The sequence below is a fragment of the Herpailurus yagouaroundi genome, unplaced genomic scaffold, assembly GCF_014898765.1.
Source record: "Herpailurus yagouaroundi ecotype Mexico unplaced genomic scaffold, PumYag 166, whole genome shotgun sequence".
Lineage (NCBI taxonomy): Eukaryota > Metazoa > Chordata > Mammalia > Carnivora > Felidae > Herpailurus > Herpailurus yagouaroundi.
Window position 1 is genome coordinate 18,090,998 of NW_024412407.1, and position 14,963 is coordinate 18,105,960.

Genomic DNA, 14,963 nt, shown 5'->3' on the forward strand with positions numbered 1-14,963 from the left:
TTACTCAGTCCATTTTAGTGAAGGATTAGGATCATAGTGGTAAGTGGAGTTGTGTCTTCTGGGTCTATGGAAGGGGAGCTTCTCCAAGAATGTGAGTGTGAGAAAGAAGTAATTGATAGAAAATGGGTGACATGTCTAGAATAATACTTATTATCTCTGTGACCTTGACTGGATCACTTAGTCTCAATTAGTCTCCATTTTCTCACCCTTAAAGTGAAATAATGATGATCTCCCTCTGACTAGTTTTTGTGACAGATAAGACAAGGTACACAGAAACTTTTCTAAATTAGAAAGCTTTGTAGTAGAGTTAGGAATAAATCAAGTAAATAAGTTATTTAAACCATACCATATGTGCTTTTCTGTGAATTAACAGGATCTATTTTGGAAGTAATACTTGTATAATATTATGCTGAATTCCATTATAGTCATCTATAATAAATTATTCCAATTAAAAGTAGATCCAAATGGCATATAACTACACAGCAAATTTTTAATAGATTCGGATTAGTTTAATAACAAAATGCATATAAATTGTTTTAAAGCATAGAGTTAGATATAGATTCACAAAGCAGCAGAGTTTTTGAGCTCCTACTATGTGCTAGGCCCTATGGGGTACAAAGAAGGCTGCAAGGCTGCTAAGGAATCATGGGGCTCCTTTTCCCAGGAGCTTTTGTAAGCTGAGAAACATGTACACCAAGAGAAAATGATAAAAGTAATAATAAGCAGTACATGGTAAATGCAAGTTAGACTATAGTGTTTCATAAATTAAAGAGGTCATTGAAGGCTGTGATGGTCATGGAAAGCAATCTAGAAACATGAATAGAATCAAATAGGGAAGCAGGTAATGGAATGCAAAGTCTTATGAGTCAGTTGTCTGGAATGGAACTTTTTTGAATAAGAGGATATATTGTGACTGAGGGGTAGTAAGTATAGTCTGCACAGTTCAGACTATATCCTGTGAGTTTTTGAAGGTTCTGGAACAAAGGAATTATATTATGGATGCAGTATTTTAGACAGCTGTTTCCCTGGTGCCAGTGAATAAGATGGGCTTGCAAAGAAGAGTCTGGTGGCCTTGTCTCCCAACCCCCATGCCTCCTCCCAAGAAAAAAACTAGCACAAATTCTTTAATGATGGGAATGCTGATTGCCACCTAAGATAGATTGCATGTTATATATTCCAATCCTTCTCATTTTCCTCAAACATAGATTGTTTTCCAAATTACAATTATTTTCATTTTGTCATTCTTAACCTACCATGTCTCCAGATTCTTGTTTAAGGCCAACATAAAGCTTATTTTAGTAAATTTTACTGTTTTAGCATAGAAAATACTAAGGAAAAGATTAGACCACATAAGTGCTTATCAGATCTAATGTGGATTCATTTTCAGTGACTACACTTTGAATCAACTTTCCTCACTTATGTGAGCTCTGAGTTGACACTGCACTCAACGGGGGTGCCTTGAAAATACTTTAGAACTTTAAGTGGTAAATGCCTGAGCGTTTTCCCTTTGTTGCTTTTGGTCAGCTTTGTCATCATTTGGGAAATGTCAGGGTGGAGGAACAGCCAGTGCTGCTTCATTAGGCCCCTACTGGGTTGTCAGGTGTCCCACCACTGCCACTACCATCAGTAAGAACCAGGGTCTAAGAGGGGACTTGCCTAATGACAGCTTTCTCCATTCATGACCATGTATACTGGTATTAGCCCTTTAAAAATAAAATAAGTGTGTCATACATTCTGAAAAAACTTCTTAGAGACGAGGTGAGGTTGGCTAAGCCCTACAAAGATGGCAACAGAATTTTCTTTTAACTCGTCGTTTTGACTTGTTTTTAAGCCACCTCTTCAGTGTGTCTGTGTAATGTGATTATAATGCTTTATACCTTATCAAGAGTCTTTGATCGTATATCAGCACTCCGGCTTGAGGGCCTAAATCTTCAGATCCAGGGATTAAGAGAGAGGAAGGGAAGGAGAGAGGGAGAGGGGAAAGATGAAAAAAAGAGGGGGTGCCTGACTAGGTTGGTCGGTGGAGCATGTGACTCTTGATTTCTGGGTTGTGAGTTTGAGCCCCATGTTGGGTGTAGAAGTTACTTTAAAATGAAATCTTTAAAAAAGAGAGGGAGAGAAAGAATATGTGTGTTTTATAGGGAGAATATTCCTTATTTTGAATTATTAGAATCATTAGAGAAAGGGGTGCATTGAAATATTTATTATAGGTAAGATGAGTCATTCTGGACATTAAAAAAAATCAAGGGAAAGGATGGTGGGTCACAATCACAAAAACTTTAATTTAGTGACTCACTGTAGTCACTAATTTACCCTGCCCCTTAGGCCTGCCCTTCCTGCCCAAACTTCTTCCCCTTTAGGAGAAAAACCATTTAGGAAAATAAACTCCCGTCCCTCTGAGTATAGCATTGACTTCTATACATACATGTGACATTCAGTTGGAATTTGACCATACAATTTTTCAAAGTCTTTTACAAATTTTGAATTTATAAGTGCAGTACAGCTTGTCCTCAAGGGCTATGGAAAGTAAGATTTAGTATTTTCCATACATTTCCAGAAATTACTTGGACCTTGAACTAATTCAATGGATTAAAGTTGTGACAGATATTTAGTTAAACTAGAGACCAATTATTTTGAATAAAAACTTAAATATTCAGCCTTTTTTATTACTTTTATTTTCCTGAGGGTCAGGAATAACCAACTGCCAGCTTATAGGGGTCCATGAGGCTGAAACAAGAACATAATAAAATCTGAATAAATGAGTGTTAAATGCTTTATCTGAGGGTGATGTCTGTGCATGCTTGTGTTGTAATGGTGATCCTGATGTCATAATGAATTCATGATTCAGACGGAACCTTTGAAGGATTTAATCAATATAAAGTGCGTATTGCCATTGCTTCTGCTAAGTTTGAAAGAAATATTCTGTGAAAAATGCTGTAATTCTTTAGTTCTTTTCCGGCTCAAGATTATCCTTAAGATCTACATCTTTGCTGTTGCTACTGTTCTTTAGGCATATTCAAAACATGAGTGAGATCAAGACTGATGTCGGACGAGCTCGGGCATGGATAAGACTGTCTCTAGAAAAGAAGCTCTTGTCCCAGCATCTCAAGCAGTTGCTCTCCAACCAGCCACTCACCAAGTAAGTGATAGCCTCTTAGACATTTCTGCTTCTGTGACCTGTGTGTCTGCAAAGCAGATTGCATTAGCTGACAAACTGGCTTTTTCAGCATGAATTGTTGATTTCTCTGCACCTGCATTCTTTCTTTCTAACAGGCATGTGTTTTGGACACTCCATGGTTTGATTTTACCTGAGAGGGCACACCAGACATCACAGCCAAAAGCTAGATTGCTCTGTTCTCAATCAGAAAACTAACTAATCCACACAGGCTGACAGTAACATCCAAAAGACAGGTTGAATCTATGTAAACCATTTATATCATATTATAAAGATCACAACAAAACCTGAAGTAGTGGGGGAAAAAAGTCCACATTAACGGGTTTCTTCTGAGAGTCATGCCAGTGCTTACATTCAATAGTTTAGAGCCAGGAAAACAAGTTGAGTACATGTTAGTTAGTTGTTAACTGTTTTGATAGGTTTCCCTTTACTGCATCAAGAAACCTTCTTAGATGAAATACATCATCCATATAAGATACACATTAGAGTTAATTTGAAGGCTGAGGACGTAGTTCTCTAGAGCAAAGGTATGCAAAAAATTCAACAAAGATCTCAAACTTGACAGTGTGTTGGAATCTTATGGTAACAGTTCATTCTGTAGTTTTGCATTTGTACACATCAGCATTGGACTACTTACCATGAGTTTTAATGTCCAAAGAATAGATTTAATAAAGAATGCAAAGTGAATTATAGCCTGTGAACCTGATCTTGTACTCTAAAACTGGTTACTCCCCTTACCCATCCCCTCGCATTATAAATCATTCATGGCCACTGTTGCCAAAGTACAAAGAAGAAAATTATAATGATCACTTAAAATCCTACTACATAAATGTTGGGCACCTGGGGGTGCCTGGCTGGCTTAATAGGTATAGCATTATATGTGGCATATGTGGCATATGGCATAGAGTTTAAGTTTACTTTACATACATACATACATACATATACATTATACATGTTATACATGTATAATGTATATGTATTATATGTATATGTATATACAATGTATATGTATTATACATTATATATGTACATATGTATGTATATATGTATGTTGCGTGCCTGGCTGACTCAGTTGGTGGAGCGTGTGACTCTTGATCTCAGCTCAGGTTATGATCTCACCGTTCCTGAGATCAAGCCCCGTGTAGGGCTCCATGCTGACAGCACAGAGCCTGCTTGGGATTCTCTCTCTGCCCCTCTCCCTCCCTCTGTCTTTCTCTCTCTCTCTCTTTCAAAATAAATAAATAAACATTTTCTACAGTTTAAATAAAAAAATTTTTTTTAAATTTTAAAAAAGAATAAATTCCTACTGCATAAAGGTAAATCTCAAGTATTTCACATGTTTTCTTCTGTACTTCTATGCATGTTCTCTTACTTAAGATTATACTATATGTATTTAATATACCAAAAAAAAAGAAAAAAAAAATGAAAGACTAAAGAAATGAAGAAGACAAATGACCAGATACTATGGATGTAAATAAAGACTTACCTTCAAATTTTCATTCAGTCAATATCATTCAAAGAGTAAATATTTGAGCATCAGGCTCTATCCTAGGTGCCAGGGACAGTTTTGAACCAAATATTGTTCTTGCCTTCATGAAGCTTATATTTATCATGTGGGGGAGACACATAATAACATCACATAAATGGTGATCATTATGATGAAAAGTCAAATAGGGCAAGGGGATTAAGAAGGGTTTTGAGGGCCACCTAGGTGGCTCGGTTGGTTAAGTGTCTAACTCTTGATCTCAGGGTCGTGCATTCAGGTCCTTTGTTGAGCTCCACACTGGGTTTGGAGCCTACTTAAAAAATAAAAAAAAAATAAAAATAAAAAAAAAGATCATACTATATGTACAATTCAGTATCCTCCTATTTTTGCTTAGCATTTTATAAACATTTCACTATATTGTAAGAGCATAAGCTCTGAAGACTGAATGCCTTTGTTCAAATACTGCCTTTTACTGTTCACTATTCTAATGACTTTGGACAAGACACTTAACTTTTTTGTGTCTCTGTTTTCCCCATCTATAAAGTGAGAGTGCTGGTAGACTTACCTCATTGGGGTAGTCATGAGGATTAAATGTATTAATAACTATAAAACACTTGGAAAAGTGCTTAAATGTAAGTGCTTAATAAAAATTATTTACTATTTTTAGTAGTAGTTGTGTTGTTAAAACTCTTCCTAAACTTTATTTTTTTTAAGACTTTTTTTTTTTTAACCTTTTTTTTAATTTATTTTTGAGACAGTGAGAGACAGAGTATGAACAGGGGAGGGTCAGAGAGAGGGAAACACAGAATCCGAAACAGGCTCCAGGCTCTGAGCTGTCAGCACAGAGCCCGACACGGGGCTCGAGCTCACAGACTGCGAGATAATGACCTGCGCCGAAGTCAGCTGCTTAACCGACTGAGCCACCCAGGCGCCCCTCCTAAACTTTATTTTTAATGCTCACATAGCATCCCAATGTATGCATATGCCATAATATATCTTTCCTTTTACAAATAACTTTTTTTTTAAGTTTACTTATTTCTTTAGAGAGAGAGAGAGCACGTGCACATGCACACACATGCCAGTGGGGGAAGGACAGAAAAAGAGAGGGAGAGAGAATCGCAAGCAGGGTCCTTGGTATCAGTGTGCAGCCAGACAAAGGGCTTGACCTCATGAACCGTGAGATCATGGACTGAGCCACCCAAGTGCCCCTACAAAATAACATTTTAGTGGTCATTCATGAGTAAATCTTTGCCCATATTTCACATTATATTCTTAGGACAGAGTTCTAAAAGTAAAATTAATGTGTCAGAGGGTATGACTGGTTTAAAACAATTATTACCAACAAACTACTTGCCTGAAATTTTCAGCCCCATCAGCTGTAAGAATGGCTATTCATTGCACCCACACACACACTCCAACCTGGTCAGTACCGGTTAGCACTTTTTAAATCTTTATTAGTTTGATAGACAAAAATGGATTCATGGAGGTTTTTTCCTTTAATTGCTAGTTAAGTTACAAATGTGTCATTAACCATTTGTATGTGCATTTTTGTAAATTGCCTCTTCTTTCCAGGTGAAAGTTTCTACCTATACTGATTAAGTGAAGGTGTTTATTTTTAATGCAAGACATAATGAAAAGCATGAAAACTATACTATTATTTTGTGCTTGTCTTACCCGTTCCTAGGAAGCTTTATAAGCGTTATGCTTTTCTACGGTGTGAAGAAGAAAGAGAGCAGTTTCTTTACCATCTTCTTTCCCTCAATGCTGTTGACTACTTCTGCTTCACCAGTGTGTTCACCACTATCAGTAAGTCTGGAGAACTAGGTATTATTATTAGGTGAAGAGTTGCTCAGGTGACAAATGGAATAAGAGTTTATACTTTGAAAAGTGAGATATATGGTAGTTCAGTGAGGTAGACACTGTGGATGAGGTGGGCCCCAGACCTCTGTGTTGGAATGAAGGTTGTGCCCCAGCTTCCAGGGATGCTGTGGGAGGGTGGCCCTCAGCTGTCAACCCCCATGGGGAGTCCTCACCAGAACAAACTACCTTACCCCCAAGATGATCCCTCCTCGCTGGTCAGCCAACATCCTAGGATGATCATAGGGCTGCCCTGGAAATTACCATGGATCAGCTGAGGACTTCACTGTGACTGCATCACAGCTTAACTTCTCTCTCAGCCCATCCTGCTTTCTTCCTCGGGTGGTGATCCCAGGAGGAACATCCTGCATGCAGATTTCTGACAGTCTGCTTCCCAGGAAGCCCAGTCTGCAGTAGGAAATGGGATGGATGTTAAAAAGGAATGTTTTATTAGGGATGTCTGACTGGCTCAGTCAGTGGAGCATGCAACTTTTGATCTCAGAGTGATGAGTTCAAGCCCCATGTAGGATCTAGAGCTTTCTTTAAAAAAAAAAAAAAAAAAAAAAAGGAATGTTTTATTAAACAAATGGTCCAGTATCTTACACAAAACACATAAAATTTTTAAAAACCAGCATACTGAAATAAACGTATAGAACTGTGAGCATCATTAAACTTTGATGATTCAGAAAGACTTCAGGACCTTACTGGATGATGTAGGTATATAGAGGGAGGAAATGCTGACTGGAGATGTGTTTCTGATAGAAAGTAGAATTATAGCATTTATTCTGTTCACGATTACTAATTCTTTTTTTAAAAAAAAATATTTTAGAGAGAGAGAGCACAGTGGGGGTAGAAAGGCAGAGGGAGAGAATCTCCATGCTAAGTGTGGAGCCCAGTGTGGGGCTCAGTCTTACAACCCTGGGATCATGACCTAAGCTGAAATCAAGAGTGGTGTGCTCAACCAACTCAGCCACCCAGGCATGCCACCACTGTTTCTAATTCTTATGTGCAGTGGCTCCCCTTCCCCACTTGGAGAATTTTTACTTTGTGTCAGTTAGGAATTGTGTTTAGCTGCAAGAATCAGAAACTTGGAAAACAGTGCTTTAAGCAAATTGGTAGTTTTATATTTCTTACATAATGAGAAGTTTCAGGATAGTCCACAGTATGTTCACAGACCCAGGGTCTTTGTCCCTCTCTTCCTAGACCGTTCTCAGTGGGTGCTAGCTATCTCATGGTCATAAGATGGCTGTTCTCAGTCCACCTTCTAACAGGAAGAAGGAAGAGTGCCAAGGAGAAAAGGGTAGAATCTGTGCTAGGAAAACAATTTTCCTCCCAAATCCCAATAATTATAACATTTCACTAGCCAAAAACTTACAGGTTTTGGCTTTCTAGTGTCTGACAGAGGCAGACAAGAAAAAATGGAGTTGAAATGGGTATTGAGCCAACCAGTAATAGCTGTCAACTGTCTGTTAGTATCTAAACTTTCAATCAGTTTAGTAAGTTACTGCTAGTATAAGAAGCTAACAAGGTATGTACAGTTTTAAAAGAGAAGAAATAGCAGAGGTAGTTAGGACTCCTAAGATCCTACTTGTATCTGTATATTTCATGTAAGTAACTCTTTGAATTTGAAGAATTAAGATCTTCATGAAAGAAATATTTTTAAGTTTGGGACTCCTGGGTGGCTCAGTCAGTTAAGCGTCCTACTCTTGGTTTTGGTTCAGGTTATGATCTCACAGTTCATGGGATCCAGCCCTACATCAGGCCCTGCACTGACGGCGGAGTCTGCTTGGGTTTCTTTCTCTCTCTCTCTCTCTCTCTCTCTGCCCCTCCCCTGCTAGTGCGTATGTGCACGTGCTCCCTTGCATGCTTGCTCTCTCAAAATAAACATTTTTAAAAAAGAAATACTTTTTTTTTTTCAACGTTTATTTATTTTTGGGACAGAGAGAGACAGAGCATGAACGGGGGAGGGGCAGAGAGAGAGGGAGACACAGAATCGGAAACAGGCTCCAGGCTCTGAGCCATCAGCCCAGAGCCCGACGCGGGGCTCGAACTCACGGACCGCGAGATCGTGACCTGGCTGAAGTCGGACGCTTAACCGACTGCGCCACCCAGGCACCCCAAAAAAGAAATATTTTAAGTTTAATAATATTACTCCTTTGACTCTTTATGTAGTCGCTGTTGTGAGTCCGTGGTCTCTGCGGCCACAGAACTGCTGGTCCTAAGTCCCCCTTTTTTTTTTTTTTTTTTTTTTTTTTTTTTTTTTGTAGCTTTTCTAATCCTCTCAGTGAAAGGAATGAGAGAAACCTCTGGCACCTAAAATAAAGTCTTGCACTAACCTCTTCTGCTTTCAGTTTCAAAACTCATTTGATTCTGATGATTACTAAACCATGAAAGTGTGGCCTTTCCTCTGACATTTTCCTTTCCTTCAGCTAAAATAAAAAGACAGAAAGGGAGGTTTTATTTGCCCAACCTAAAGAAAGTCTTCTATATAAAATTAGGGAAATGAACCGTTTATCCCATTCATTTTCCTCATCTAAGAGTGCATTGAACCGTGAGCTCATTCTCTGAGGCTGTATCTGGGCACCTTGTACAATAAATGTGTGTCATCGGGTGTGTAGATCATTCAAGGAGGGAGGGGTTCTCATACCCCCTCTTATGACTAAATGAGTAGAAATCCCAAGGATGCCAACAAAAATTGTACCTTGCTTAAAAACAAACAAAAACAAACAACTATGGCTCTGAGGGATAAAAATGTGTTAGTGTGTTTGAGCCATCCCCCTTTTTTAAAAGAATGGAGGGAGTGCGTAATGTCTATTTTGAATTGTCCTACCTTGTTTGAGCAAAAGGCAGTGATAGGACAGTGACATCTAGTGGTGTCCCTTTTGAAGAGCCTTCAGAAGGAAGAGGTTTCACACAGATCTCTTTCCACCTCTTGGTTCTTTCCCCCAGGGCTCCTTGCACGCGAGTCACCTTAATAGCTTTCCAAATTGTGATTTATAGACTTTTATGTCCAGAATGGCATTGTTTATTACTCTTGGCTTTGCATATTGTGCTGTAAAATTGGAATGGGAACATTCTGAAGCATTGTCCAAGAAGATTAGCAACAAAGGGATACAAAGAGACATTCACCCCCTTTTGCATATGAAACCAAATCAGCAACCATGCTCATGTGTACTTGATTTTGGAACAAAATTGAAACATTAAAGCAGGGATGCCTGGCTGGCTCAGCCAGTGAGGTACGTGATTCTTGATCTCAGGGTTGTGAGTTTGAGCCCCATGTTGGGTATGGAGACTACTTAAAAATAAAATCTTCCATGGGGCGCCTGGGTGGCGCAGTCGGTTAAGCGTCCGACTTCAGCCAGGTCACGATCTCGAGGTCCGTGAGTTTGAGCCCCGCGTCGGGCTCTGGGCTGATGGCTCAGAGCCTGGAGCCTGTTTCCAATTCTGTGTCTCCCTCTCTCTCTGCCCCTCCCCCGTTCATGCTCTGTCTCTCTCTGTCCCAAAAAATAAATAAACGTTGAAAAAAAAATTTAAAAAAAAAAATTAAAAAAAAAATAAAATAAAATAAAATCTTCCAAAAGACAAAGGAAATAAATAAAATATTAAAGCAGTAAAAATTCTATATAGCAGTCAGTTCTGGCGTTAATGCCTGAGATTGTTTTTTATAAATGTAAAGATTATGGGGACACCTGGGTGGCTCAGTCGATTAAGCATCTGACTTCGGCTCAGGTCATGATCTTACCATTTGTGGGTTCAAGCCCTGCATCGGCTCACTGCTGTCAGCGCACAGACTGCTTCAGGTCCTCTGTCTCCCTCTCTCTCTGCCCCTGCCCTGCTTGTGTTCTCTCTCTCACTCAAAAATAAATAAGCATTTAAAGGAAAAAGGAAAGAAAAGCAAGGTTATATACATCACCACGGTAATACTCTGCATGCCATGCATACCTGGTGACATATATACCGTGGAAGCCATCACAAGTGTTGGACTTGTGGTTTATAAACTGGACCTCCTATTTCTAGACTGGAAGAGGTGATCTCCTCTTTTTAAGTACTTCTTGATCATAAAGAACAAACTATCTGTGAAAGCCAACAGAGTCCTTAATAAATATTTGTTATAGCATCAGGAGATTTTTTTTGTAATGTTTATTTATTTTTGAGAGAGAGAATGCGCCAGTTGGGGAGAGGCACAGAGGATCTGAAGTGGGCTCTGTACTGAGAGCAGAGAGCCCAATGCAGGGCTTGAACTCATGAACTGTGAGATCATGACCTGAGCTGAAGTCAGATGCTTAACCAACTGAGCCACCTAGGTGCCCCAGTATCATGAGAATTTTATTGTAATTTTTAATTAATTTCAGCATGATTTCTCTCAGTGATTCCCTATAGGTCAGTGATTATCCCCATCAAAAAGCTGAGCAATGCAATCATCACATCGAATCCTTGGATCTGTGTATCAGGGGAGCTAGGAGACACGGGAGTAATGCAGATTCCAAAAAATCTCCTTGAAATGACTTTTGAGGTAAGTTCAGCTAATACCTTTCTTAGCAGAAAATGTCTTACATAGTTCTACACAAGGATTCCAGTTTTGCTTTTTTATTTTTCCTCAAATCAAATAATATAAAGGAGTACTCAAGCATGCAGGATCATTTTTGTGAGTATAAACCTAAAGTTTTAAACACAATAATTTGTTTTGTATTTTTACTGCGATTAATTTTAATTATTAGGCTGTATTTTTCTACTTTCAGTGAAATACTTTTGGACTTTGCAAGGTCCTATTCCATGATTCCCAGTGCCTAGCACAGAACCGGGCAAGTAAGGAGCATTCAAGTCCATGCTTTTCCTCTCTTCCTGACTGTCAAGTGCTCCCTGCCTGAACCTGGACAAAAGGACAGGAGAACTGACATACATCCATGCTTCTGGCTTGTATACCATATGGTGGCATTTATAGATTGATTCTATAAAAATACCTCTCAATATTGTAGTCCATTTTCAGGTCTCACCTGGTGAAGTATTCCCTTATCTCTGAGCCCACATGCAGGTTGATCCTGGCATGCAGGAAGAAGACAAATATGTGCTCTTGTTTCAGGAGGGAAGTAGCACTAACTGTCCTTTTCTATTCTTTATATTCCTCATGGAATAGCAGTTTCCACTCCATCATAACACCCCCAAGAACCTGTTTTGGCCCTGTTTATCTAATGGACTCACAGCCAGCCACCTGTATATAAAAGATTAAAACCCTTGTCTTTTCTTTGACTAGCAGGTGTGGAACATAAACTCTATATAAGTCCCATCATTATTGTTTCCAGACGCTGTCTCATATCTGTCTCCTTTTCCATCTATCCTGCCACAACTAATTCAGGATGCCATCCTCCCTCACCTGGATTGCTATGATGCCTTCTCTCTCACCTTGATACAAACAAGTGAAGGGCTTTAAGAACTCATAGCTCTGCTGTTCCTAACCATACATAATCAGTTGGGGGGTCTGTGATATTTTATCAGAGTTTAAAAGTCAGATTTTAATTGACATTTATTTTTACTGTCCTGTTATCATTGCTTTCTTTTTTTTTTTTTTTAATGTTTTATTTATTCTTGAGAGAAAGAGAGACAGAGCATGAATGAGGGAGGGGCACAGCAAGAGAAGGAGACACAGAAGCCGAAGCAGACTCCAGGCTCTGAGCTGTCAGCACAGAGCCCGACTTGGGGCTCGAACTCAGGAGCCATGAGATCATGACCTGAGCCAAAGTCTCAACCAACTGAGCCACCCAGGCGCCCCTCATTGCTTTCTTTTGTACTTGTCCACCAAGGGCCAGGAAGGACATTAATAACTATACTTTTTTTATGATAGCTTCAAAGACTTCTAGCAGATGAGGTTTGAAGTCAGTTCTGCCTTAGTATTTGTTAGAAACAGAAAAATAGCCATGTCAGTGATTTTCTTATATCTGTAGTTTTCCTGACCACACTGTAACTGAATCTAAATATCATCCTTTTGCCACTTCTTTTTTTTTTTTTTTTAACTTTTATTTGTTTTTGAGAGACAGAGAGAGATAGAGCATGAATGGGGGAGGAGCAGACAGAGAGGGAGACACAGAACTTGAAACAGGCTCCAGGCTCTGAGGTGTCAGCTCAGAGCCTGATGCAGGGCTCGAACCCACGAACTGTGAGATCATGACCTGAGCCGAAGTCAGACACTCAAACGACTGAGCCACCCAGGCGCCCCTACTTTTGCCACTTGAAATTCTTCTCATCCTAAAGGCACAAGTTCTGAGTTCCCCAGCTAGAAATAATTTTTCCTTTTCCAGTGTTTTTCTAGTACTTGCTTACATCTCTAGTTTAGCACCTTGTACAGTCCCCTCATTTGATAGTTAATGTCCATATGTCTCCTCTCTCAATAGATGGGATACCTTAGATGTGAATATATTTCTCTAGTGCAAAGCAGAGCCCATTATGCAGGATGGGTCCTCTGTAATTATTAAATTAGATGGGACCAAAGTGCCATCACTGAAGCTAAGAGATAGCGGCGGTAAGATCAGGCATTGAATAACCTGTGGTCCTGTTCCTACAGTGCCAGAACTTGGGGAAGCTGACCACTGTTCAGATTGGTCACGATAACTCAGGACTGTTAGCCAAATGGCTAGTGGATTGTGTCATGGTCAGAAATGAGATCACAGGACATACTTACAGGTAAGTAAATGTCCTTGGGAGATCAGAACTCTTTGAGATTCTTTAGACAAGAAGAGGTTTAAGAATTGTTTTCTTTCTAAAGCTTTCTCCCTGCCTTCTGAATTTTAGTTTAGTTTTTTGGGTTGTTTGGTTTTGCTTTTGTTTATGGAATACAAAATTGCCCCCCAAAAAAACTTGTAAAAAAATTGATTATGTTTGCTGTTAATGCTTAGTCCACAAGTGTTGGCAAAGAGTGATCTCTAATTAAAAAAAAAAAAAAGAAGGTTGAAGTAATTCATTTAGTAAAAAGGAAAGGATCTTTTTGACTCTACTAGTTACAGCTGGCACTCCTCTTTGGAAGTACTCTCCTCTTTTCTCCTATAACTGAACTCCCAAATTAACTTCTAGTTTGAAAATATTCTTCTCAGAAGATCTAAGCACAGGATTTTAATATAGACTAGGTATGTGAAAATATTGAATCATTTTAATTTGGTTTAGTGCAATAACAATGTGTGGCTATATAAGAGAGAATGTCTTTATTTTTCAGAGATTCATACTGAAGTGTTTTTAGGAATGAAATGTCCTTATATGCACAATGTACTTTAAAATACTTCAACAACAAAAAAAATAAATAAATAAATAAAATTAAAAAAAAAAAAATACTTCAACAAAAAAATAGAGGCGCCTGGGTGGCTCAGTCAGTTAAGCATCTGACTTCCACTCAGGTCATGATCTCACATAGAGCCCCGAATCGGGCTCTGCGCTGAAGCTCAGAGGCTGGAGCTTACTTGGGATTCTGTCTCCCTCTCTCTCTATGCCTCTCCCCCACTCACACTGTCTCAAAATAAATAAACATTTTTAAATACGTCAACAAAAAATAAAAAGAAGCATATGGCCAATCATTAAGTGTAGGTGATAAGAATATGGGTATCTCTTATACTATTCTCTCTACCTTTCTGTGTGTTTGAAATCTTAAAACATAAATTTAAAAAACAACCCATAGGCACTAAAATGATGGGTTTCACCCATGATGCCATTTAAAGAATTCTGATTAAACTAGTAAAGTACTGGTGATTGAGAAGTTGTTTTTCTGACCTACAAGGTTCCCATGTGGACGATGGTTAGGGAAAGGCATTGATGACGGAAGCCTGGAGAGAATCCTTATTGGGGAATTAATGACCTCAGTGGCTGATGAGGATCTGGTAAAGCAGTGTCGGACTCCACCCCAGCAGAAATCCCCCACCTCAGCTCGGAGACTGAGCATCACTTCACTGACAGGAAAAACCACCAGTAAGTACTGTCCTTGTCAAATTTTCAGTGTGCCTCAGGTGTTGCAGGCATCATCTGGGGCCATTTTGCAGGAAACTGTTGAATTAATGAATTGTGGTAAGATTAAAAAGAAGAGAGCTGATGGCACAAAAACAGACACATAGACCAATGGAATAGAATAGAAACCCCAGAACTAGACCCACAAACGTATGGCCAACTAATCTTTGACAAAGCAGGAAAGAACATCCAATGGAAAAAAGACAGTCTCTTTAACAAATGGTGCTGGGAGAACTGGACAGCAACATGCAGAAGGTTGAAACTAGACCACTTTCTCACACCATTCACAAAAATAAACTCAAAATGGATAAAGGACCTGAATGTGAGACAGGAAACCATCAAAACCTTAGAGGAGAAAGCAGGAAAAGACCTCTCTGACCTCAGCCGTAGCAATCTCTTACTCGACACATCCCCAAAGGCAAGGGAATTAAAAGCAAAAGTGAATTACTGGGACCTTATGAAGAT

The 14,963-nt window shown here is 39.1% G+C and overlaps 1 protein-coding gene across 6 annotated transcripts in view; it reads left to right on the forward strand.

The window, feature by feature from the left end:
- DENND5B (DENN domain containing 5B) overlaps positions 1 to 14,963 on the forward strand; it is a 196,824-nt gene that overhangs the window by 166,241 nt on the left and 15,620 nt on the right. For all 6 annotated transcript variants that reach the window (XM_040488497.1, XM_040488500.1, XM_040488499.1 and 3 more), the window contains 5 exons: positions 3,011 to 3,139; positions 6,346 to 6,467; positions 10,886 to 11,031; positions 13,075 to 13,193; positions 14,275 to 14,462. In XM_040488497.1, coding sequence (XP_040344431.1) covers positions 3,011 to 3,139; positions 6,346 to 6,467; positions 10,886 to 11,031; positions 13,075 to 13,193; positions 14,275 to 14,462 — 704 coding nt within the window. The remainder of the gene's footprint in view (positions 1 to 3,010; positions 3,140 to 6,345; positions 6,468 to 10,885; positions 11,032 to 13,074; positions 13,194 to 14,274; positions 14,463 to 14,963) is intronic.